General features: G+C 36.4%; 1 protein-coding gene across 4 annotated transcripts in view; it reads right to left on the bottom strand.

Annotated features, from left to right (window-relative positions):
- Positions 1–27,558, bottom strand: part of AGBL1 (AGBL carboxypeptidase 1) — an 889,014-nt gene that overhangs the window by 223,146 nt on the left and 638,310 nt on the right. For all 4 annotated transcript variants that reach the window (XM_080914790.1, XM_080914793.1, XM_080914791.1 and 1 more), the window contains one exon: positions 24,197–24,354. In XM_080914790.1, the coding sequence (XP_080770916.1) occupies positions 24,197–24,354 (158 nt within the window). The remainder of the gene's footprint in view (positions 1–24,196; positions 24,355–27,558) is intronic.

The following is a 27,558-nucleotide window of genomic DNA, read 5'->3' as shown; positions in this document are numbered from 1 at the left end:
CTCTACTTTATAACTGTAGTTTGCTACTGTTGTGGATCATATTGTAAACATCTAACTCGCAGTATATCTTATATGTGGCCTACAAATGGTCTCTATCCATAGGTTGGGAAAAGCTGCTCTATGTGACATTGGCTAATATATTCTTTATCCTAGGCAACTGACCTCAAGAACTGCTTTAAGCAGACTGTATTTCCTTAGGCTATGGGCCCCAGTTCAGGCAAAGTATAGCATTATCTGATGGCAAGAACTGAACAACAAACAGAGAGGTACATTGGCTCTCCAGTTTTTCCTGATGAGAAGCTATTGTTTGGTGTAACATTCCTTTGCTTAAGGGAACAGTTTCTGGTGGCCAGTGACTCTTCTACAGGTGGAGGATGGAGGCTCACTTTACTCTACCCCAAGTGTACAGAATATCCATTCTACTCTGATGCTATGTCATCTGTAAAACCAACAGCAATCCCAATTGAATATACCTCATCCTGCCAGACTTTTCTGTAGTCGTGTTTAAGATGCTGTATGGCATGGGAAAAGCAAGTGTGGGAGATGTTCACCAGTGTCAGAAACAGACTACTGTTATGGTGTATTAATATTTAAATAACATCATTGTTATCAGAAACCATTGTAGAAACCAATGATGGGATATATAGTCAGGCTCTTGCAATAAGCCAATCTGGATATGTCCACATATGAGCCTATGTCTCTCATTTTTATTTTGTTTTTGTTTGTTTTCATTGAGAAAAAAATGAGTTGGTTCATACTTAATGTCTATTTGTTATCATTAGGAATAATATGTCTTAATATATTCTGGCATAGCCACAGCAGGAAGGAAAAATGAACTGATCCAATTAACTTAATGCAGTAAAACTCTACAACTGTTGACCTTCAAGGAGGACTCTATCTCTACAATTTTATTTTTCCTTTGTTTGGAATCAATAGATTTTACTTTGCATGAAACTCACCTTCATTTGCTCCTTTCTCCTGTGGGTTTCCTCCCTTACATCAAACATCTGGGAGCATTTTACAAGATTTTTCTGTAATCTGCCAAACTATGCACACATGTGTCTTTCAGGAGTCCAATTTTCTCCATCCAGTAATTGGCCAATGCAAGAAAACAAAGTATCATTTTATTTTACATAATGGTGCTATGTAAAATGATTCACTAATTCAGTGCTGAAAAATAATAACCACAAGTTGGAAGATTTAAACGCACATGTCAGAGAAGATCACCCAGGGAAATCTAAGTGTTCAGCACTTATACAAGCTCACTCTTGCCCCCTGCAGTTTGCTAAGGGACCAAAGAATATTATGCAATTAGTTTTGCATTTTGATTGCAAACTTGAGCTGAAATTTTCATTTGCCTAATAAGGAGCTTTCAGTAACCCCCAGGAATACAAAACACAATGGTATTATTTAGAACCAGATTTGCTACTCTATCACATAAAAAATATCTCCTTGTTTTTCCTTTGTCTCCCTTCTTGTTAATGAAGAAAAATCATCCCAGAAAATTGCGCAACCTATTCCTTAATCTGGATTATTGTATTGTGTCTCTTACAATTTGAAAGTAATGTCTTAGTAAACAATGCAACAGTAGCTAATGCTTTTCTCATAGTAATAACACAAGTTTTAAAATACAATTTCCAAGAAAATAAATTGTGTGCACTTACCTTATAGCACTTCCTTTTTTTTTTTTTTTTTTTTTTTTTTGTACTAAAGAGATTGTGAGAAAAGTTGTTGTCCAGTGGCCTAGAATTCAGCACCCATATTCTGGACAGCACCCTCTCCAGAAAGCACATAAACCAAACTACTGAAGGAAAATTGAGAACAAAATCCTGCATGTGTGGTGACTCTCTTCTCACTAAATTGATACCTTACATATCAAATTTCAGCACTCTTACCTCACTTGCTCTGAAAATATATTCTTTTTAGTTACCCCAATGATAGAAGAAATATTCACTGCAATTTATAAAGAAATTTCAAGCCCTTGCCTTTTTTCAAAATAACTTTTGTGGTAAGTTGTATATCAGTAGGTGATTAAATAAATGATACAGTATTTTACATGTTTAAAAAGGAGAATAGGCTAAGTATCACCTGAAAAGAATTCAATGTAAATGGTATGTTGTGTTACTGTTTGTATGTTCATACCTTACCAACCATCCAGGCCTCTTCTGTGTGTGCATGCAGTATGTAATGCTCCTTCTGTGCTCGGCATTTCTGTACATTGCATAAGCTTCTCTAAGCAAGCAAGGGGGAATCAAAGATTAATCACTACAGTTCCCTGTTAACCATCAGCCAAGCAATCTACCAAGCCTGTCTGTAGTTTTGTAGTTCACAAATAAACTATTATGTTCTGACTTCATTCTCTCTTTCTTTTTTTTCTCTTCTTTCTTCTCTCTGATCCCAAGGCATAGAAGTTATGTAATTATGTCTTACTTCACAGCTGTGGTTAACATTTTTTTAGTTGCTGCTTTGGTTTATGTTGTTTTCAGTTTTTTTTTTTTTTTGGATACAGAGTCTGTTTATAATATCAACTATATTATTATGATTATGTGTTGTGGTACCATATTACAAAGAAATAAATGGCCATTGCTTTAGTAGATAGAGCTAAGCATTTGCAAAAAATAATACAGATAGTTGAATGAGACAGGACTTAGGGTACAGATATGAATGTAACTTCCCATAGAGTATTATAAACTTTCTTTAATCAGCATACTTTAAAAGACATTCTTTCAGCTACTAACAATTACACTGAATTATATTGTTTCTCAGCCCATAAAACTAGCACATTTTCCAATAAGCATGTTAACAATAGACTTCATAAGGATTCATTTGCCCATTTATTAATTGACTACTTATATACATCAGGCATTCTTCTAAACATGTTAAGGATTCAATTCTAAACAAGGCAACTAAAGTTCTTTCTTTGATGCACTATACATTCTATCTGGAGAAGACAGAAGATGGGGAATGAGAGATGTCATAGGAATAGCAAGTAGAAGATCTTACTTACACAGTGTGGTCATAAAAGTATTTTGCTGAGGTGGTCCAAATGAAGCTGAACTTAGGATATTCAAGATGAGACTGGGATGTCAAAGAGGAGGTAGTGTTGCAAGCATCAGTAGGAAGCATGTATCAGGTATGGTGTACAACTAATGAAAATAATAACTAAAGTTGGATCAGTTCAGCTCAGCCTGTTAGCAAAACAGAATAGTAATGGCAGTCTAGGAGAACACCTTCTCTCATTCTTCACTTCTCTGAAAAGCAATGTGTAAAACTTAAAAGTACATGAGAACATTGACACACCTCTAAATCCTTATACATTACAAATTGAAGATAAAGGAATAAAGAGAACCTGCCAACTATTTGCATTCTTATAAGATTCCAAAAGTGCAGAGTGAATTTAAAGAGAGGAAAGTGGGGTGAGGTTGTTTGTTAAGACTTAGTTGAATCAGAACTGAATTACTAAGGAACTGCAGGAGATCTCTGGGAATGATCAGAGTTTTGATTGCTGGGATGAGATGATTCACAACTGCATGTGCTATAACATTCCTTTTGGATAGCAGGTCTGTGCATTTCCACTTAGAATAAGTCTGCCTGACTAGAATATAAGAAAAGTAAAATTTGTTGTTTTCTTTCATGCAGGAGGATAGTGGTAGCACTCCTGCTCACATTTGAAAAGTATTGAACATACTTTTCTTGGTAATCAATACTAAGCTTTCCTCTTCTTACTCTCCAATATTGGAAAAATTCTTTGTGAGTGTGGGACATTAGGAATATTTACCCAATCTATTTAAAAATGTCTCCTTAAGAACTTTATAAAAGAGCTAGAAAGCTGAATCCACATATTGCTTAGCACACCATTTTAATTAAGTCATTCTAAAAAAACCTGAATTCAATAAATGAAATACAGTTTTTCATTTTACCCTAATCCTTGAATGCAATCTTCTGTCATCTGCCTTTCCATTTCTTTCCTAATCCTTCTTTTCTTTCTCCAGTACCTTTGTTTCTATCTGTCTCTGCCCCCTCCATTTATCCTCTTTCTCTGTCTCTCTATCTGTCTCTGTCTCTCTGTCTCTCTGTCTCTCTGTCTCTCTGTCTCTCTGTCTCTCTCTCTCTCTCTCTCTCTCTCTCTCTCTCTCTCTCTCTCTCACACACACACACACACACAAACTATTGAGGACATAACCTGAAGTCTTGCACATACTACCTTTATTTATTATGCAATAAATGTTCCCGAACTAAGGCAACCCTCTCTCCATGGGCAGCAGTCATCCACTTGTCAAGTTGCAAGCCTTATTTCTCAAAATCACTCACAATAAAATATTCCATAATATGTACTACATAAGACCTTTGTCATTTTTCTCTAGTTCTGCCTGGTCCTCCAAGTTCCTGGAACAGATTCTGTTTGGAAAGAAGGGATTTATGCATTTGTGACAGTCAGATAGACACTCAGCAGATGTGAGAGTTCTGCCAGCTTCCATCTCAACTTTGAGATCCTCTTCTTCAAGACGATTAGAGACAAAGGTACATGAGCACAGATGTAACACAAAGCCCACAACAGACCATATTGATAAAGTGAACAGCTGGAGTACTCTAGAAATGTTTTTGCCTATAGTAACTTGTGAGCTAAATTTTAATGATGGCCATTTTGACACAAATGGGTAATTGGTCCCTGGCTCCTTATATTTATTCCTACAAGTTTCTCTATGACATACGAAAACCCTCTTTTTATTACCACAATATCAATATTTAGAATTCTTGAAGAGAAATCTATTTTTCTAGCAGAAACCTTACTGCTGCTGATACATTTTTTTTGGAAACAAATATTCGATGACTTTAAACAAAACTCTATTGTTTGAACTTGCATAACATTTAAACACATTACTCAGACAATTTACCTACTGCAATCTAATTTCCAGATCAAAACCCTTATTATCTGGAGACCTTGGGCAGCTTATTTAAACCCTTTGTATCTTGATTTTACCTATGTATAATGGAAGTAATACTATTAATATTGTTTTAACTATTTTGGGTGAATTTAAAATTTATATGAATATTAATTGAAAGTAATGTCTAGAATATGCTAAAAATAAATATTGTTCATTGTAGCTACTATTTAATAATATATCAAATATCAGTGTAATTAACTAAATTGTGCTCATCTAATAAGAAAACACAATTCTCAAGTGTCTATATCCTAGAAGAGCAATGAATGTCTGGTTAATCCAAGGCTAAGTCTGGGTGTATGTTACCTCTAGATCTACAGAGTATCACTCATTAGATCTTGCCAACTTACAAGATTAATTGACTGTACCATCCTCTTCGAAGGTAACAATTTGATAGCTTATACAATGTAAACCCAAAAAGTAATTGTGCACCCTTTTCTACAAGGGTTATGGTAAATTAGAGCTTCATTTATGATTATTCCTAGGTTATTAATATATAAGCAAGAGCAATAACAAAGTCAAATGAGTTATTTTCACTTTGTGGCTTCAGTAGCTAGTGTGGAAAGCATTCAGAATATTTGGTCAAACTTTCAAGCATGATTCACTGCCCAGGAGGGTGCGGTACTTAACTTGAACTTTATACTAAATGTAAATGAGCTAGTTATTTGGGGGAAGAACATTGATTTATGAAGATAATCTTCTAGGGCTTCATTTGTTTTATGTTTATATTATAGAATAATTTGCAATGTGTTTCAGGAAAGAAGAAAAATTTGAAATCACTGAGCTGTGTTTGAAATAATGAAAAGCTTTATAGCTTTTCATTTTTATCAAGCATTTGATATATTCAGAGTACTTTTACTCCCTATACATGAACAATTGATGATAATAGGAATAATGACTTCCTAAGCACTGGCTTAAGGTAATGAACACCATATCTGCATCATGTGTCCAACTGCTTTGTTACCATTACACTACCTCTTTATTGCAGTCAATTTGTTAACCACTAGCGAAATCCAGAAGAGTAGTCAGCTTTCCTGAATCAAAGCCATAAGACAGAGTACTGAATACTGAGTCATGACAAAATATCACCATAACCTCTGTTTTCAATGGTCTAGGCTGTCTCCACAAATGCAATCTATAAGTTAATAATTAGATATTCTATGGCTGAAAAACTCCTTTGTGTTACTGGGATACTCTTGGTCTGTGTCAGAAATCAGTGTAAGATCCAAATCACTATTCATTTCTCCCCAGATATACATCCCAGAAACAAAAGAGGCTGTTTATTGATATGCTAGGGAAGACACTGTAATATCAGTGCAAAACCCTTTTACCCTTATTCCCTTTCTGCCTCTCCTGTTGGATGCATTTTTTATACCCTGTTTTGTTTTGTTTTGTTTTGTTTTTTCTGCAAGTCTAGGTCAGTTAGATCTACTACCTCTCTTTTTCATGCTGTTTCTGTAACTTCTTTCTTTTAAAAAAATGTAAACATTGACTAATTCTGGGTTACACCCTGTTTTACATGTACTTTTTGCTCATTGTAACTAGTAAGACCTTAATGCAGAGTACCAAACCTTAAAAAAGAAAAAAAGAAAGAAAAAAAAAAAGCCAAGCACTGACAAAAATGTATTTGTATACATTTATGCAAAAATGTTTAAAATTTTTTTCTTTTATCTTTGTTTTTTAAAATAAAGTTTTTTTTAAAAAAAAAGAGAAAGTCTAATCCTAACATATATGCCAAAACTTTTGTTGTAGAACTAGAATCAAAGAAGAAATAAAAGTAAATTGATGGCAACTTTAAAAACCAAGAACTAAAAATATATGTGAGTAGATAAAAAAAAATGTGCATTGTTAATTACTGGCCCCAGTATTGTTTTCCTATTAGAATCAAGACAAAACATATATTTGATTCTACTGAGCTTTGTGTGACTCTCGAAATTCTGCCTTGCTTTCCCAATTGTGTAAGATAAGAAAATCTGTGAGTGCCTATAGCTTTGAGGCTAAGCATAAGGTATTATTTGTGTGGCAGGACTATATATGTACTATATAAGTGGAGGTTAAAGGCAACTTGTAGCCATAGCTTTCTAATTTCTATCATGTTACAACACTGAACTCAGATCACCAAACTGGTGACTACTTTTACCCTTGTGCCATTTGATTTACACTAATGTATTTAACTTTCAATATGTGAAATTTAAAAAAAACATATGGACTGTCACCTCCATACTGTTTCAGAAGTTGTGGTCAGCAGAAGTATTTTGAACCATGCTTAAGAAGTTACTACTGCTATTACTACTACTACTACCACTACCATTACACAGAGACATGTATGCATATATATGTGTGTATACATATGTACATATGTAAATGAGCATGCCAGCATGTGATACAGATAGATAGATGATAGATAGATAGATAGATAGATAGATAGATAGATAGATAGATAGATAGAAACTTTTTTATTGCTATGTTGAATCACCATGACCAAAAAGCAACTTGGGAAGGGAGAGATTTATTTCATCCAGCAAAATCAAAAAAGAAACTCAAGCAGGGCATGAACTTGAAGGTAAGAACTGAAGCTGAGGTCATAAAAGAATGCTGTGTACTGGATGCTCTTGATATTTTGCAGTGATTGTTGTTTGTAGTATTCTATCAGCTCAGTTATGGAACTGATAAGCTGGGCCCTCTCACATTAATCAATTGAGAAAATGCACCAGAAGCTTACTCATAGGGCATTCTCATTAGGGCATTTCTGTTCCAAAATTATTAGCTTGTGATGAGTTTAGTTAAACTAGTTAGTACAAAGATGTAGAGATATATTTAACTTCTAGTACCTTTCCATCTTAATTTTTTCCCTCATGAGATAAACCCCTACAAAATCAACTAACCTGGGTCCATAGGGGCTCACAGAACATGAGATAAACCTAGTTCCTCTACACGCAAATAACAGATGTGCAGCTTGGTTTTCATGTGGGACATCTAACAACTAGAGCAGAGACTATATATAACCCTCTTACCTGCCTTTGCCTTTCGTCTCCCTAACCCAGATGCCTTGTCTCAATAGAAGAAAATTGGCCCAGTCCTACTACAATTTGATATGCCTGATAGGTTGATATCTATTGGATATACTCTTAGAGAAGCAATAGAAGGAGTTTAGGGGAAAGTGAGGATAGAGGGAAGGACAAAGAGATGAGGGAAGGGAAGGTCCAATTGGGCTTATATAAATAAAACTAATAAGTAAATAAAATTAATGAAAAAAGTTTATGTAATAAGAAGATACACATGTACATAGAAACTGAAACAAAAACCTTCTTTTTTTCCAAATTACCCTTGTCCAAATGTAAGATCTTCCCAATAAAAACTGTCAACTGTCTATAATTATTTTTTATTCCCATCCTCAGATGCTATCCTTTGTTCTCCATTTTAGCTTTTCTCTTTTTTTTCTTCTTCTCCTTCTTCTTCTCATGTCTCCTTCATTCCATCCTCTTTCCAGTCTCTCCACCTTTGTTGTTTGTAGCCCTTCACTAAACCTAGTAAATTAACATGTATGGGTTAAAAGGCCATGCACCTTAATACTAAAGGACTAGTCTTTAGCTCATATGCAGAGCTTCTGAAGTTAGATAATACAGCCTAGGTTATTTGGAGCTTCCCTAAATTAAATACAATTTTTTTTTACTGTTTTGGGAAAAAACTTCAGTAATTTGATTAGTCCTTCCATTTTTAAGAGTTAAAAAAAACAAAATGCAAAGGATGGCACTGAGGTAGAGAAAGAGGAGTGAGTTTCTTGGTTGAAATTCTCCTCCAGGGGTTGGAAGCCTATTCTATTTTCAAGTGTATCATTTTAAAGGCAAAATGTACACCATTCATTTGACAGAGCCTGAGTCTCAAGAAAATAAGATTTCAGTGTGATTGGCCATGAAAAAGTCACTTAGTTATACCAGAGATCTAAAGGTTCAAGTAGATTTCCTGGGTTCGGTAAGTCACCTGTATAAAAAGAATTTCTTTAGGTTGACTGTCATAGTTAAAATGAGGAAGAAACATTTTATAAATTCAATATAAAATGTTCTACTCTTTTTTTCTGCATAACATTTTCTCTGAAAAATTTAACTGCATAGGTAGTGAAATCTTTAGCCTATGGCAACATACACTCATAATTTTTTGTATGATTTTAAAATGATCAAAATGTATCTCTGAGCCAAAATACAGTCACTCAGTTTTCAAATTCACAAGCACAGACTGATACACACCTAGCACATATTTTCTGAAATTTAATCACAAAATATTAGTAAGACTGACTTAGTCTAAATTATGAATTTCACATTTCCCTCTCCTCTGTTAGTGCTTCCACAGGGTGTGAAAGTGACAATCAAGTATGCAACATTAATTACCATGCTTTTTAATTTTTTTTCACTTATTATTTGAATTACTAAACATAACAGAGAATAAGTGGGAATGAGAAATAGATTGAAAATCTGGCATAATTTACCAAAGATTGTCACATGTGATGTTTTGCTAAAGCAAACAGGTGAAGGAAGTGTGATGAAGGAGTCTTTGCTAACAACTCTTATGTATTAGTTTGCCTTATATTGTGTAGCTGAGATCCATTTGTTATGACTCCATAAAGAGAAACATACTAAAAACCTTCGGGTGATGTTCTAATCATGTTTTGCTGCTTCTGAAGACTCAGGGCAATTGGCAGAATGATATTAACAGATACAAACTCATGTGGAATTTTGCTAAGATGGACTCACATGCTGAGGAAGGACCCATGGAAAGTCATAAAATGTTTAGAGGAAGTATAAATAGGACTCAACGGACTATGAGAAAGACTTGCTCGCATAGTTAGCTTTGCAATAATTCTCACACTCACATCTTTGCTAACCTTCACTTGGTTGAGAGAGGCACAAGGAAGAGCCTCTAGTGTTCCTTCTGGTCATGGTTGCTCCTGGTGATTCTTGCTGATTGTTTATTCCATTGAGGCCTGGCCCTTTCTGCTAGGTTGTGCCACCACTGCTAACCTGTGTTTGCCATCCCAACACTCCTGAACTGAGCTGCCTGATAATATTTGTAAAGTGTTTGTGAATGGATGGAGCTGTCACTACTGACTCCTGTGGACTGAAAAACTGGTTTCTTGACATGGCAGATTGAGTTTGCTAGAAAACAAACAAACAAACAAACATCTTTTCAATAAATCTACTTTCCTGTATCCTAGTAAGCTCTCTTTTCTACTACATCTGGTGAGGGGTTGGCTAGAAGGGAGGTTAAATTGTTTAAGAACCCATATGAAAGATAGGGTTTGAATTTAAGACAACACTGTAATCATAATGATTGGAATTTGAATCATTGGAAACTGCCTAAATGATGCATAGATGTACAATTCCAGTAATGGACAAGTAAGCTAACTAGACCAGCTTTATGTATAGGCTCTAAGCTTGATTGTGAGACTTTTCTTATTAAATAAGGAAGAGGAAGACTCCCTATATCAACCTATGACTTCATGTACTCACATGCTTTGCCACCCACTTACTCCCCATTACACATATATAGATGATGCAAAGCACTTATGAATCACGTATATACACATAAACAAACAACATACCTGTGCACATGTATAATAAACATGTAAGTAAAAAATATGCAAACAAATGTGAGTAATAATATCTGCCATAAAAGATCATTTATAGAAATGACATTAATCCTGGCAAAATGCTTAAACATCTAGGACATGGTAATGCTTAATTTAAACATCGAAATGCTCATTATTTTGTGGTTCCATTGAATCCTAGAAAGATTATCAATAATGTTCCTCCCCTCTTTTTTCTAATGGTTTGGGGTATTTAAAATTATGTGCCCATGCAGCATCCTTTCTATAAATACCTGCATACTAAAATATTGTTTCCAGTTTTGTTTATTTTCTTGGGAGATATTCTGCAAGCTAGAAATGTCGTATCAAGTGAGAGGTTTTTATAGACCTTCTTGCAAATTGCAAAATTACTCTCCTGGGAAAAATAAACCAATTTGCAGATAGCTGTGTGATATTAAACTTCTTTTCTCAGAGACACACTAACATTCAGTTTTCATTATTTTAATTTATTTATTACAGAAGAATCAGCAGAAAATGTTATAAAAACTTGTTTTACTGTTTTTTTGGCTGCAGATGTAACAGACATTTTTGTTGTAGCCCTAGTTCTCCAAGTCTAAGACTGGCACTTCTTCTTGACTAATTAGTTAATTTCCCTGACAAATTAAGGAGCCATTCAACAGTTCAGAGCATCCTATCATCCTCACAATTGGCAGTGATTCCTAGGCCAAGTTCAACTCAAATTCTTCCTTCCATAAAGCATTCTTGGCCTACAATTACAGAATGGTGCTAAGGCTATTCTGAGATATCACACACCATAGGACTTGGTGTGAAAAGAAGTATCCTCAGAATCACCACACATTTTGGACAATTTGAAATTGATTGAAACAATGCTTATTTGAAATCCAGAGATTTCATACCACAGCCTTCATTTTCTGAACGATTTCATGGTAATTGACAGGGATTCATTTTTCCCAGATTCCTGTTTTGTCTGTCTGTTTGTTTGTTTGTTTGTTTGTTTTTTTGATTTTGTTCTTTGTGGTTTTTTGTTTTGTTTATTTTTTCTGGTCCACATATATTTTTATACCCATGAGCTCTCAATGGTACCTCACTTTTTAATTCCTGCACATCTCCAATGTAATCACTCCAGCTTTATATTCTAACACCGCAATCAAAGGGAAACAAGCAAACCTGAAATTAGCTACACTATGTTTGCTACACTATAAAAGAAGCATTGTGGAAATCTAAGCTCTTGACAACTGAGCACTTAAGGTTTGACAGAGCTCTGATGGTTGGACAACAAAGACAAATTGTTGAAAAAAGAATCAGGAAGAGAGTGAGAAAAGCAAGGTAGCCACCTAGAGTTAGGAAACATTTTGCATAGTAAGAGGCAAAAACATTTTTCAGTAGTGGAGTGACAGGGCATGTGAGAATTGACTAACCACAGACAATCAGCAAACCTTGAGAGTCTAATGTCAGAATCCATCCACTAGTAAATGAAAAGATAAACTGGTCCAAATGCAAAGAGAGCTAGTTATGTTGTAAACTGGAATACAATGAAACGAAACTGTTGATAGACAAGGAAATGTGATGCAATGTAACAGACATGTGACATCATTGACATTAAAAACACTGTGAGTGGGAAGCACAGATGCTGAATAGGAGATGACAGGCTTTAGACTGCTATAACTTGATGAAATTGAGAAGAAGTAGAAAAGTAATGAAAAGACCATGACAATATAGAAATTAGAAAAACAGAAACCCAATATTTCAGAGGAAGAAAAATCAAAGAACGGGAATCATTACTGTCATATAATTTAGATATGTTCCAAATATTGAGGTTTCCAAACCAAAATTAATTAAATGGACATAAATTATAAAATAAGAGGATAAGGAAAGGAAGGAGGAGAAGGAGAGAAATAAAATTTTGTTTCAGATAAATAGGATTTATAAACAATGAATTCATGTTCAAAGAGCAGATAAAACTAGATAACTATCAAGTTCTATGATATAGAATAAAACAATAAAAGAAAACGAAGCATGAACTTAACATCCGTACAGAGGCACGAAATTCCCAAATTAAGAGCAAATAACTTCTACTTCTCTTTATAAATAATACTGTAAATCATAACCAAATATCTTTTCCTTGGAAATTTAAGAATGGTTTTCTAAAATCCCAAAAATCTACTAACTTAATTGCTCTCTGAGTTAAAAGAAACAATCACTTTCCTAGATATTATTTTTTGAGACATCATAAAACAAGGTTTTGTTAAGGAGATAAGCTATGAACAAGTAAAATGAACAAAGAAGACACTGAACATGAGAATCAAAGCAACAGTGATTTTCCAGGGCCTTAAAGTTGGAAACATGAAAACCACCTGTGTGCTCATGGGAGTGCCAGCCTGGAGTGCATATACTTCAAGAATCAAGTGCAAGCTTGCCTTTAAAAGTTGGCAGTGCACCCCCCACCAGGAACAGCAGTGAGCCAGCTTGCAGGCCCTGGTTCCACCTCACCACCTCAGCTTGCTCCAGGGAACCAGTAACCCTGCATCTGGCTATTCCCAGCCAAACAACATGGAGTGAGGAACCGCACTCAGACCACTTGCAACCAGGAACAGCGGTGAGCCAGCTGTGATCCAGCAGTGATCCAGGGAAGCAAGACTGACAACAAGATGACAAGAGGAAAGGGAAAGAATGTACCCCAGGGAAAGCAAAACAACGTGGCAACACCAGTACCCAGCTCTCCCATCACAGCAAACAGCAGAATGTCAAACACACCAGAAAAAGAAGACGCAGACCTAAAATCACAGCTCAAGACGATAATAGAGATCCTTAAACAAGAATGAGGTGAAAAGCATAAAGAATTAAAATCTTTTAAAGAGGAAACAAGAAAAACACTCAAAGAATTCAAAATACTAGAGGAAAACAAAACCAAAGAAATGAAGGAACGAAAATTGACAAAATAAAGAAAACACTAAAAGAGACAATCCTAGAGGTAGAACACCTAAAAAAGAAATCAGGAATCACAGATGCAAGAATTTCCAATAGACTACAAGAGATGGAAGAGAGAATCTCAGGCACCAAGAGCACATTGAAAACATAGACAAAACAGTCAGAGAAGATGCAAAAACCAAAAAGCTGTTAACACAAAATGTCCAGGAGATCCAGGACACAATAAGAAGACCAAACCTAAGGATAATAGGAATAGAAGAGGGAGAAGAATATCAACTAAGAGGCACAGTAAATATCTTCAACAAAATCATATAAGAAAACTTCCCTACCCTTAAGAATGAGATGACCATGAGCACAAAACAAGCCTCCCGAACTCCAAATAGATTGGATCAGAAATGAAACTCATCCTGACACATAATAGTCAAAACGACAAGTGTCCAAAGTAAAGAAAAAATATTAAAAGCAGTAAGGGAAAAAGGCCATGTAACATATAAAGATAGACCAATCAGAATCACACCCAATTTCTCAACAGAGGCTATGAAAGCTAGAAGAGCCTGGACAGACATCATTCAGACCCCAAGAGAGCACAGGTGCCAGCCAAAGCTGCTATACCCAGCAAAACTATCAATCACCATAGATGGAGAGACTAAGATATTCCAAGACAAAACTAAATTTACACAATATCTGACAACAAAGCCAGCACTACAACGAATTATAGGCAGAAAACCCAATCCAACCAGGGGAACTACATCTTATTTAAAACAAGAAAACTCCTAAGCAAGAAAACCAAAAGGAGAAAGACATACAGGCACAATTCAACCTCCAAAAGCAAAAATAGCAGGAAACAGCAACCACTATTCCTTGATATCTGTTAACATAAATGGACTCAATTCCTCAATAAAACTTCCAAGCAAATGGCCCCAAAGAAGCAAGCTGGAGTGGCCATTCTAATATCGAATAAAGTAGATTTTCAACCAAAACATATCAAAAAAAATAAGGAAGGACACTTTTTATTCATTACAGGGGAAATTTGTCAGGAGGAACTCTCAATCCTTAACATATATGCTCCAAAAACAAAAGCAACGATATACATAAAAGAAACCCTACTAAATCCCAAAAATACATTGCGCCCCACACAGTAATAGTGGGAGACCTCAATACCTCACTCTAACCAGTGGACAGATCAGGAAAACAAAAACTGAACAAGAATACTGTATAACTAGGAGAGGTTATAAACCAACTGCAATTAATAGATATCTACAGAACATATCATCCTAAAAATAAAAGAATACAAGTTCTTCTCAGCACCACATGGCACATTCTCAAAAATTGACCATATAATTGGTTGCAAAATGAGCCTCCATAGATATAAGAAAATTGAAATACTCCCAAGCACCCTCTCAGATCACCATGGTTTAAGCCTGGTCTTTAACAAAAATAAAGACAACAAAAAGCCCACATACACATGGAAACTAAACAATGCTCTGTTAAATGATAGCAGGGTCAAAGAAGAAATAAAGAAAGAAATCAAGGATTTTCTAGAATTCAAGGAAAACGAAAACACAACATACCCAAACCTATGGGATGCAATGAAAGCAGTACTGAGAGGAAAACTCATACCTCTGAGTGCTTCCAAAAAGAAACTGGAGAGAGCATACATCAGCAACTTGACAGCACAGCTAAAAGCTCTAGAACAAAAGGAAGCAGATACACCCAAGAGGAGTAGACCACAAAAAATAATCAAAAGTAGGACAGAAATAGACCAAATAGAAACAAAAAGAACCATTGAAAGAATCAACAAAACCAAGAGCTGATTCTTTGAGAAAATCAACAAGATTGATAAACCCTTAGCCAGACCAACTAGAAGGCAAAGAGAGTATCCAAATTAACAAAATCAGAAAGGAAAGTAGAAAAATAACATCTGAAACTGAGGAAATTCAAGAAATCATCAGATCATACTTCAAAAGCATATACTCGACAAAGCTGGAAAATCTGGAGGAAATGGATGAATTCCTAGACAGATACTAGGTACTAAAGTTAAAATAGGACCAGGTAATCCATCTAAATAATCCCATAACACCTAAAGTAATAGAGGCAGTCATCAAAAACCTCCCAATCAAAAAAATCCCAGGTCCAGATGGGTTTAGTGCAGAATTTTATCAGACATTTATTGATGACATAATACCAATCCTCTCCAAACTATTCCACAAACTTGAATCAGATGGAAAACTACCTAACTCATTTGCTTGAGGCTAAAATAACCCTCATTCTTAAACCACACAGAGACCCTACAAAGAAAGAGGACCTCAGACCAATTTCACTTATGAACATTGATGCAAAAATACTCAACAAAATCCTTGCAAACCGAACCCAAGAACAGAACAAAACTATCATTTACCATGATCAAGGAGGCTTCATCCCTGGCATGCAGGGATGGTTTAACATACAGAAAACCATCAATGTAATCCACCATATAAACAACCTCAAAGAAAAAAACCACATGGTCATCTCACTAGATGCTGAGAAAGTATTTGACAAAATTCAACACCCCTTCATGTTAAAAGTCTTGGAAAGAACAGGAATCCAAGGCCCATACCTAAACATAATAAAAGCAATATACAGCAAATCAACAGCCAACATCTAACTTAATGTTGGGAAACTTGAAGCAATCCCATTAAAATGAGGGACTCGACAAGGCTGCCCACTCTCCACCTACCCATTCATCATAGTACTGGAAGTCCTGGCTCAAGCAATTAGATAGCAAAAGGAAATCAAGGGAATACAAATTGGAAAGGAAGAAGTAAAAACATAATTATTTGCAGATGACATGATAGTTTACTTAAGCGATCCCACAAATTCAACCAGAGAACTCCTACAGATGATAAACATGTTCAGCAAAATGGCTGGATATAAAATTAACTCAAACAAATCAGTAGCCTTCCTATATTCAAAGGACAAAAATATGGAGAAAGAAATTAGGAAAAAGATATCCTTCAGGATAGTCACAAACAATATGAAATACCATGATGTGACTCTAACTAAGCAAGTGAAGGACCTGTATGAAAAGAACTTCAAACCTCTAAATGGAAAGATGAGAAAATGGAAAGATCTCCCATGATCATGGATTGGAAGTATCAACATTGTAAAAATGGCCATCTTACAAAAAGCAATCTATAGATTCAATACACTCCCCATCAAAATACCAAACCAATTTTTCATTGAGTTTGAAAGAGCAATGTGCAATTTCATTTGGTATAACAAAAGATCTAGAATAGCAAAATCCATCTTCAACAACAAGAAAAAGTCTATGGGAATCCCTATTCCTGACCTCAAGATCTATTACAAGGCAATTGTGCTGAAAACTGCATGGTACTGGTACAGAAATAGGCACTTGGATCAATGGAATAGAATAGAAGATCCAGAAATGAGCCCTCACATATATGGTCACTTGATTTTTGACAAAGGAGCTGTAAACATTCAATGGAAAAAGAACAGCCTATTTAACAAATGGTGTTGGTCCACCTGGCACTCAGCATGCAGAAGAATGAAAATAGACCCTTTCTTATCTCCTTGTTCAAAGCTCAAGTGCAAGTGGATCAAAGATCTCCACATTAAACCAGATACACTGAAACTATTAGATGAGAAAATAGAGAAAATCTTAGAACTCATAGGCACAGGAGAAAATTTCCTAAACAGAACACCAATAGCTTGAGCTCTAAGGTCAAAGATTGACAAATGGGACTTAATCAGAATGTAAAGTTTCTGTAAGGCTAAAGACACTATCATGAAAACAAAATGGCATCCAACAGAGTGGAAAAGATATTTACCAACCCCACATCAGATAGAGGCCTATTATCCAAGGTATACAAAGAACTCAAGAAGCAAGATACCAGAGAATCAAACAACCCTATTAAAAAATGGAGTACAGACTTAAACAAAAATTTCTCAATTGAGGAATATCGAATGGCAGAGAAACATCTAAGGAAGTGCTCAATATACTTAGCCATCAGGGAAATGCAAATCAAAACAACCCTGAGATTCCACCTCACTCCAGTCAGACTGGCCAAGATCCAAAACTCTGATGACAATAAATGCTGTCAAGAATGTGGAAATAGAGGAACACTTCTCCACTTCTGGTGAGGTTGTAAAGTGATACAACTACTCTGGAAATCAGTCTGCCAGTTCCTCAGAAAAATGGACATAGTACTACCTGAAGACCAAGTTATTCCACCTCTGGGTGTTTACCCCAGAGATGCTCTAACATACAACAAAGATACATGCACCACAATGTTCATTGCAGCTCTATTTATAATAGCCAGAAGCTGAAAGAACCCAGATGTCCTCCAGTAGATGAATGAATACAAAAATTATGGTACATTTGCACAATGTAGTACTACTCAGCTATCAGAAACAATGGGTTAAGGACATTCTCAAGAAAATGGATGCATCTAGAGAATATCATCCTGAGTGAGGTAACCCAGTCACAAAAGAACAGACATAATATGCAGTCACTGATTATGGAATACTAACTCCAGAAAGCTCTGAACACCCCAGAAACAACCCACAGACTGTGTGAAGATCAAGAAAAAAAAAGAATATATTTTAATTAAAATAGAACTGTATCAATCCCCCTTTCTTTCCTACAGCCCCTTCCAGTTTCTCTCCTATCTCCTCAAATTAATAACCTCTTTTCCTATATTATTGTTACCCACAAGTACTTAATTACAACCTTATAAAATGAATTGGTATACTTTTATGCAAAAATGCTTAAAAATCTGTACATTTATCTTTGTTTTTTAAAATAAAGTTAAAAAAAAAAGAGTTGGCTATGCTAAGACCTCCATGCTACTACCCATAACCCCAACATTCACACACATCACACATCATACATGCACTTATAATTGGTATAAATAAATAAAATAACTTCTTATATGTTTTAAGGGCAAAGAAATTTAAAACGATAAAAAAGAATTAAACACATCTGTAAGTGATATTATTGTCTCTCTTAAAAGTTTATAAAACAATGTTAAGTATGATTATTGACTTCAGTGAAGTTATAAATAAATATAAAAATAATGCAGACTTTTCCTATATAATTAAAATGATAATAGGAAATGACAGCTATTTGAGTGGTAGTAATGTTTTTAAATATTAAAGGTAAAAGCTTATAATGCATTATTAGAGGATCACATGAGGAGTAATGAAGAAAGTCATCATGTATTTGGTATAAACCATCAAAGACTCAGATGAGTAGACACACATATCAGATCTGACGATGGATTCAGCAGTCAATGAATTGAACACATTTACTATTTTAATACAATTCAAGATAAATGCCCAGGAAGGCAAGCTTTACAGATAAAATTCAGCAGAGAATTCCTCAGTGAACATATGTATAGGAACACACAGGGCACTGTCAAATACTTAAGAGCTGTACTTCCAACATCAGACATGTACATTGAAATGCTACAAGACTAAAAACCGTGTGTCCCTTGAAGTCTGATGGAACAGACTGTACAACCAATAGTATATAGATTTAAATACAATGTATAGCATGTTGACATTACTAATCAAGGTTAGGAAGAGAGACTACATATGTACTTATTTATAGGGCATCTGACATATAGTCTTGTATATACACTTGACTACTTAGCTAAATTCATAATCTTCTTTTTCCACACATTAGCTTGAGACAGCACCTTATTAAGTTGCTCAGGCTGACCGTTAACTTGCCCTGTAGCCCAGGAAGGTTTAAACTTTCAATTAGCCGGTCTCAGCCTCACAGGTAGCTTAGATTACATGTCAGCACCACCAAGCCAGAAGGATGAAAGTATATCATGGTAGAAAATGGGAAAAAATTGATACGATCTTTTAATATATTCACTGTGAATGTTGGTTGGAGCTATCTGATAACTAAAGGCTGGGACCTTTAAAATGCGTGTGTTTTCTAAATTATATATACTCTGTTTCATAGCATAAAATCTATGTTTTTCTTCTTTTTAAATAAAAGGATATCTAGCCTGTTTAGATGGAGCAGGAGTGTGAAGGGGCAGGTTCTGCAGATCCAAGGCTGTAGACTCTCCATGACACAGGATGTCTAAGAGGAGTAAGAATCCAGGATTATTAGTGTAGGAGAACCAGAGGGCTCGAACCAGATCAATGACTCAATGAACATTTGCAAGTAAACTGGGTTAAAGGTTAGTAATGTGTGACATAAGTTGAGACACACTGCAGCTTCCATGGTGAGATGGGGTTTTGTTTGTTTTGTGTGGTCTTGGGTGCATGATGTGAGATTCACAAAGAATCAGTAAAAGGTTAAAAAACAAAAATAAAAGGAAAATTTTTCCTGTGTGTGTGTGTTTGTGTGTGCATGTGTGTGTTTCTGTTCATGTGTTTGTGTGTTTGTGTGTGTGTGTGTGTGTGTGTGTGTGTTCCTGTGTGTGGGGGGGTGTCCACGCACACTCTATATTCATTCAGGAGTCCCCAAAAGCCATAGGAGGCTTCAATTCTCTAGAAACTGGATTCCAGGCCGTTTTGAACCAGCATGTGGGTTCTGGGAAATGATCCTGGGTCCTCTGCAAAAGGAGTTCTTTTAATTGCTGAGGCATCTCTATCCAATAAAACTATAGTTTTACAATAAAAATAAATTGCTTTTTTAATTATTAACCGTTTCCCAGGACTAAGAAGATGATGGCTCAGTTTAAAAATGCTTGCTTCATCCCCCAGATTCCACATAAAAAAAGTCAAACATGGTAGGAAGATTTATAATGCTCACATGGTGTGGGACTGGGCATGGAGGTGGTTTGGGGACAGGAATCTGGAGGCCTGCTAGCTGACCAGCCTAGCTTATGTGGTAAGTTCCAGACCAAGGAGAGATGCTATTTCAAAATAATATGATGTCATTTCAGAAAAAAAGATACCTGCAATTGTCATCATTCTTTACCTGCCAACACAGAAGTATGTCCATCTCACCCCACAAAGACACAAACACAAAAATAATAGTATTTTTTTCTGCACTCTGGGTTTTAGTGTTGTCTTGTCAAATTAAAGAAACAACTAAGCAAATTTTCTCTGTGTAAGCGCCGAGGAAAGTCAGACTAAAGAGGCCATCTGTGATTTGGTGAATCTACCGAGGGGCTGCTGAGGCGCAGAACATCTCTCTGTTATTAATGGAGGGACACGTAGAGATAGGGTTGCTCAGCTGAGAAGATCAAGAGGCAGCGGAGGGACACAAATCGAGTTGAACAGCAGCTGACTCGGCACAACCGTTAAATGACTTTGCAAAAGACTGTCACAGCAGATGAACGGCACCTCCAGAGGAAGCCGCGCTCAGCATCCATCCCGCCCTGTGCATAGTTATTTCCAGGGAGAAGATTGAGAGGGAGGGGACAGGAAGAGAGACAGAAAGAAGATCAAAAGACAAAAGACACTTTAAGGGGTTGGCAGACTGTTTTATTTATTTATTTATTTTTCCTTTAATGAGCAACAGAGAGGAAAAAAGACATACAAGAAAACAGGACGCAAAGCACGTCCGTGCTTAATTTCACTGTTTCTACCTCTCCTCCTGAAAGACAGCAAGTCGCTCAGGGGATCAGTTGGCACTCTAATTGTTTTTATGGTAAATGAGGCATGAAACCTATTGTCAGAAAACACACCGTCCATGTGAACAGCCACACACTCTCCTCCCTGCAGGCTGTCTTCAGGGGTTAATGCCTTTGAGAAAGCCTAAGGCTCAGATGCAGTATGCTTGCATTTCTGAAAGGCAGACATTTGGTAAAGAGCATCCTTTCCCCTTTTCATTTTTAGAATATGACAAGAGTCTTTGTAAAAGCTAATAGAAACACTATGAAGAAGAAGCAGAGCGGGAGAAGTTTGCCACAGGTTTAAAATATATTTTAATTCTTCACTTCATTCTAAGAAAGGATAGAGATGTGGCTTAGTGCCTAAGCGAATTTGTGGTCTCAACATTTGTACTTGAGTTCAAATCCCCAGTCCCCATGTAAAAAGACAGATGTGGCTGAAAGTTCCCGAACACTGGGAGACAGAGATGAGAGAAACAGTGAAACATTCTGGCTGCCAGACAAGGAGACCCTGAGTCAAGGGAGTAATGGTTATCAACTGTAATCCTGTCCTCTGCTCACATGAATAGGGTTGTACATGCCTACATGCATGTTGCACAATCGCACATATAACATTATTTTAAAGAAGATATTAATAAAAAGAAGATATATGGAGAGCTGCTAACAAGCATTAATTGTATTTCTATAAAGTATAATATCCTTGAACTGGGTAAATGCCTAGGATTTCATGTTAGTTTGTGTATTTCTTTTTGATATTTTCTTTCTTTTTTCTTTTTTGAAACAAAAAGACAAAATCTCAACATGGAAAACTAGAAGTTGACACAAAGTCCCAACCACAACCAGGAAGCCATTTGCAGTTGATACTCTCTGGGAGATGGCAATGTGCTTTCCCAATGAAAGGTCACTGGACACACCAACCACAAAACAGGGTGTGCTTGGTGCTTGCTAGTAGGTGGGCAACATAAAATGAGCTCCCTGCTTGTGTGTATGTGTGTGCTTTTTGGTTTTAGTAGTTTTTATCAAATATAACTGATTTTTATTGTATTTCTTGATTTAACTCTGTTCATCAGATAGAAACCTACCAAATATCACTCAACTATCTCTGGTTCCAAACCAGCAGGTTTTATTTTATTAGTTTCCCTTTTTTTCAATGAGTATAGATTTCTTCTCTGGGATATATGGGTGCCAAGAAACTTTCAGGCTGCTTTTTCTCATGTGAAGTAGTCACCAGAACCTTTGATCAGGAATCAAAGTCTATTTGACCAATGGTTTTATAGTACAGATAAGGTGATTAAAAATCAAACTGGAGGAGATGGTTTCTTTATTGTTAATCTCTACCAAACATACACATCCAATTTAATTCAAATATACTCCAAACAAGCATGTTAATCACACTCTCTGCTCCGGCATCTTGTCCTTAGGCTCCCGAGTCAATCTAAACAGAGGAGGAGGTCAGAGAACAGTGTCTTCTAGCCTCAGTTTCCTTGGACTAATGGTAGCTATTAAAGTGTGTGTGGGGTGTGTAAGAGAGACAGAGAAAGAGAGAGACAGAGACAGAGACAGAGAGACAGCCAGACAGCCAGACAGAGAGACAACCAGACAGACAGAGAGACAGAGAGACAGAGAGACAGACAGAGAGACAGACAGAGACAGAGAGACAGACAGAGAGAGAGAGAGTTACAGCTATCTTCTTATGAGATCCCACATAGCAAGCATTGCATTTGAAGCTTGACACTGAATTCTTTAGACGTGAATTAGAAAAGGCATTTCTTTGATAGATTTCTTCTTGTTCTCGTTTACAGGCAACTAATCCTTACTGCACTGGATCAAACAGACGGGCACAATCAATTCAGGGAAAGCAAGCAATGCCAGTTCTGTTCAATCTTCCCTCAACGAGCAGCTGAGAACGGAGCAGGGAGAAAGGTAAAGGAGAGGATTCATCTGTGACCCCACCCAAGATTGCTCAACAGAGAATAAGATGAGAAGACAACTGGAAATATACATTGAGGCCAGGTGTCACTTGCTGTCAGAGAGGCAGTCTGAAAACTGAGATAAAGTCACATATGCAAAGCCTTTGGTTGTGGATAGGTTTGGAAGGAAGAAGGTTCAGAGGAGAAGTAGTCATAGCCAATCAAAGGCAAAGGGTGGCAGGGGCTGGCAGTGGATTAATTTAAGTCTCTGTTGTCTGAGTTCTATATTCCTGAGTGATGAGCAAGTTAATTACTATATTTAGGTAATTAAGTCCCAAAGAATGGCGGCTTTCCAAAGTTGTGTTAATGTACATGACTAGATCTTTTTAGGCTTGAATGAACATTTGGTGAGCTGCCACAGCGAAGCAGCATTTTAGCTGTGACATGCAGAAAACTAAACGAGTCTCAGTATTAACACTTTTGCCCTCACTGTTGGAGATAGCATCCTCGTTTACCAGTACACAATGAGTCCCACATAGGTCCCACTGCTCGAAATACAGGCTATGATTTAGCCCCGTTGAAATTTGTAAGGGCTCTTGGTCCTCTTGCCTTTGGCATGGCACCATCCCTTTCCTTCTGTTTCCAAATTTATTCTTCTCAGGAAATAAAGTATTGGTCTACAGGAAAGTGCATCAAAAAACTCATTGGTATAGTGGTTATTTATCCCTTGACTGCTGCTCAGGTCTCAGATATCCAGTCATTCCCTGCCAAGTAAATTAATTTCTCTGGACCAATGATTCTCCCAGAATGATACTCTTTAAGCAAGAGACACTCCTACTAAACCTCTAGATATCAAGAATGAGACACTTCTCTATCTTTGTATTGAACAATAGCACAAAAAATGTTACATGCAGAAGAGTGCAGCACAAGGAAAAATGTCTGTACTTGTGTAAGACAGTGGCACCAAGCTTCATCATCATGAGCACAAAGTATTAATTGTATTTATAAATACGTACAATTTCCTATTTACTTGTGTGTACAAGGGGCAACCTCCTCACATTTTCTGTATCCATGCATTTCAAAATCTGGCTTTCCTCACAGGAAAGGTGAACCTACCTTCATTTGACAGTTCATCCTTCTTTTCTAACTAGCACGGAGCCATTGATCCACTTCGCCAGGACACTTGCACTAAATATACCCAAGCCATTCTTGATTCCCTGTTAAGCATCTTACCGCTGGAGGTAGTGTTCCAGAACATCTGTATTCAGCAGAGTTGAAGCTCGAGCCAAGAGCTTATGGCTACAGCTTGCAGATTTGAGTTCCAAGATGAGCAGACCCAAGCAGTACATGGCTCCCATTTCTTCCAGTTCTCCAGTACCAAACTGTAGACCCTGCCAGTTAAACAAAACAATCAACAGTGACTACCCAGTGGATATTGAATAGTGACACTTGCAGATTAGGAAGAGAAATTCTAGATGTATATCTATCATAAATATTGAGGATTTATAGTGCTTATCAGTCACTTTACAAACTTGGTTTTTTTAGCTTGTGCTGGAAGAACATTCTGCATTTCCTGACAAGATAGCAAGCTCAAGGGAAAGATAAAGATCATGAGTTACACATGTCTAATCATACCATACTGTCTCCTTGCAATGAAATTCACAAAGCTTCCACCTGTACTTAGAAAAGGAATTCATTTTGGAAACAAAGATATCCTCATCAACATCAGCAGCAGCAGCATCAGCACCATCTTGTTAGGAGATACACAATTTGTCATTAATTTAAACAGTGGCAAAGAAGAGTGTGTCCTTCACATATGAATGCTGTAACTGCAAAGGAAACTACATCCTTCCTTCCCCCAAACTATCTCTATGCCAAGATTAGTAATGCACAAAAGCAAAGCTAAGCCTGGTCCTCTATGTTATTGTTCACAAAATAGAGATGAGCACACTGACCAGGTGTAATAGAATATGCTTGTTATCTGTCACTTGGGAGGATGAGGCAGGAGGATTATAATTTGCATACTAGCCTGTACTACATAATGAAACCATGAATCTAAGAGATGGAGTAAAAGAAGAAAGTTAAGAGAAAAGTTATTTAGAGTAATTGACAAGACCTTTTTGGGTGCCTAACCCAATGCCACTAAGAGTCCAGAACTTCTAAGACACTGTCAGACACCATAGTAAGCTATTTCCCTACCAAAGTCCTATAACAAAGTAAGATATTCAAGGTTTCACTGCTAGTAAATAACAGAGTCCAGGACGACAGACTCTTGTGTCCACTATTGCCCAGGAAATCCACTATGCAATTTCAGATAGTTACACAGCAAGGTAGAGCATGTGCTTTTCAGAATTAGACTTTTCAGAATTCAGTCATAGTTTCACTATTTTTCTGATGGTGTCATGTGGGTTGCTGAAACTTTACTATTCTTGATTATTATCTGTAAAATGGGATGATCTCCCCTCTAGACACCTAAAGCATTATAAATTTTATCACTTTTACACCTGGTAAGAAAGGTTCCAGAGTCCCTGCAGTATAACTAGAGGTTATTCCTGATTCTCTTCCTCTTTTGCTGAAAAATAAAGTTTAATGAGAACATTCCAAGGATCTACCTATGAAACATAAATAAAAATAATCAATAATTAAGTTTTGAAATAAAATTATATTTTGGTCATACCATATTTTACTAGGATATGATAATTGTATGAAATAACCAGTTTCATTCAATATGTTACAACATAGTACGTTACATTTATAACAAATAATTATAAAATAATAAACAATTTATTATATATTTCAATACAACTAAAGGAAAATTTTTGAGTCTCCGCAGCATAAGAAAAACAATACATGCTTGATGTGATGGATATGATAATTACTTTGCTTAATCATTACACAATATACCCATGTACACACTGCTTATTCATTAGATATATGCAACTAACACAGTTCCCCAAAATAGCTACAATTACTATATCAATTAAAATTCAAATGTATAATTCTCCATCCAATTATCAGCACCATTATATTCCAGAAGACCAGGGTAGGACAGAACTGCTTCTTAAAGACTGCTTTGCAATATGCCAAGGAGGAACAAAACCCAAAACAACAACTAAAAAACCCAAAATTTGATATTGGGATGCACCAAGCCTCATGGGAGACTTCCAAGGTAAAAGTACTCCAATGTGTAAGAAGTCTCAAGTTGATTTGAGCTTCTTGAAAATTGGATTTTCTGCTTGTTTTGACACCTGTTTCCTAAAGAAAGGAGACATTACATCACAGCTGAAGGAAGCAAGTTACTCTGTAAACAGCCGCAACACAAGGAGAAAACAGATGTTGAACAAATTGCTTTTATTTCCTCCTCAAGTCCACAGGGGGAAAAGACCGCTTTTTAAAGAGAAAAAAAAAAAAAAAAAAAAAAAAAAAAAAAACCTAAAGCTCCTTTCCACATACAGAGGTTCTAGTATCTGACTCTTTGCCTGGCTGTATGTAGACTCTTTTCTTCCTTGGAGAATAACTTCTCTGGGTAAAAGAAAAGGAAGTAAAAGTCGCATCCAACTAGTGGCCTTCCTTATATCTGTGATCTAGGAAGGTCTCATAGAAGGAAAAAGCAAAACTCCAGCTTTCTGTTTCTGTGAGCATCCCTTACACTTGGGAAGCCCAGCCTCTGGTAGGCATATAACTGAACATGCACTGGATGAAACACATGGACGAGCCTGTCCAATACTGATGGGCTGGGAGCCACTGTTTCACACTGCTCTGCTTCTATAAGGCTGTAGCTGAAGTAATAGCATTTATAACATAAAAATAGATTCTATTTCAGGTGGAGGCTCACTTATTCAGCCAGCACTTGGTGTCATAGAAACACTAGTTCAAAAAGCTCCTCAAAAAAACTCATATTATTTGATTGACTGGAAGACATGGCGAGTCTGCAGTTTCATTGTCTTCTCTCCTATTGGTTTTCTCGTTCCCCTTATATTTTCATTTTCACTCTCACACAACATTAACAATATTTGTTTATATGAACAATCTCTTTCTCACATTCATGTCCCGGTGTGGAAATAAATTTTCAAGGGAAAGGACAGAGCAATATCTCTTTCTTACTTAACGTTATTACTCAGGCACATAACACACACCATTCCTTGCTACCCTGCCTTGTAATAGTAAATGTACAAACAAAGCCTCTCTTTGGGTGAGCATGAATTGGCCTTTCTGGACTGTTCCTTAGTCACACACTGCACTCATCATGTGCGGACTTTAAATTCTCTGGGTGGAGAACTCATGAGTATGTTCAAATTTGCTCGATTCTTCCTTTGTCATCCTCATGGGTATGAAGTAGAAAACATCACCTAACTGAGGCTAGTCTCATTGTGATGACTGTATAAATAAAGCTGTAGTTGAGTAGCTTAAATGTTAGAGTCAATAAATTAGAAACCAGCTTTCTCCCTAACAGTTGATTAGCTGCCCCATAGACAAAGTTAAGCTATGTTGCCTTCAGTAATGAAGATTTTGCTTTGTATAATTTAGAAATGTAATGAGTGTGATAAAAATTTGTTATTATCTAAACATCTAAAAAAATCAATCATCTGTCTTTT

This window comes from Micromys minutus (assembly GCF_963924665.1).
Source record: "Micromys minutus genome assembly, chromosome: 3".
NCBI classification, from domain to species: domain Eukaryota; kingdom Metazoa; phylum Chordata; class Mammalia; order Rodentia; family Muridae; genus Micromys; species Micromys minutus.
This window is presented reverse-complemented; position numbering and strand designations above follow the sequence as displayed.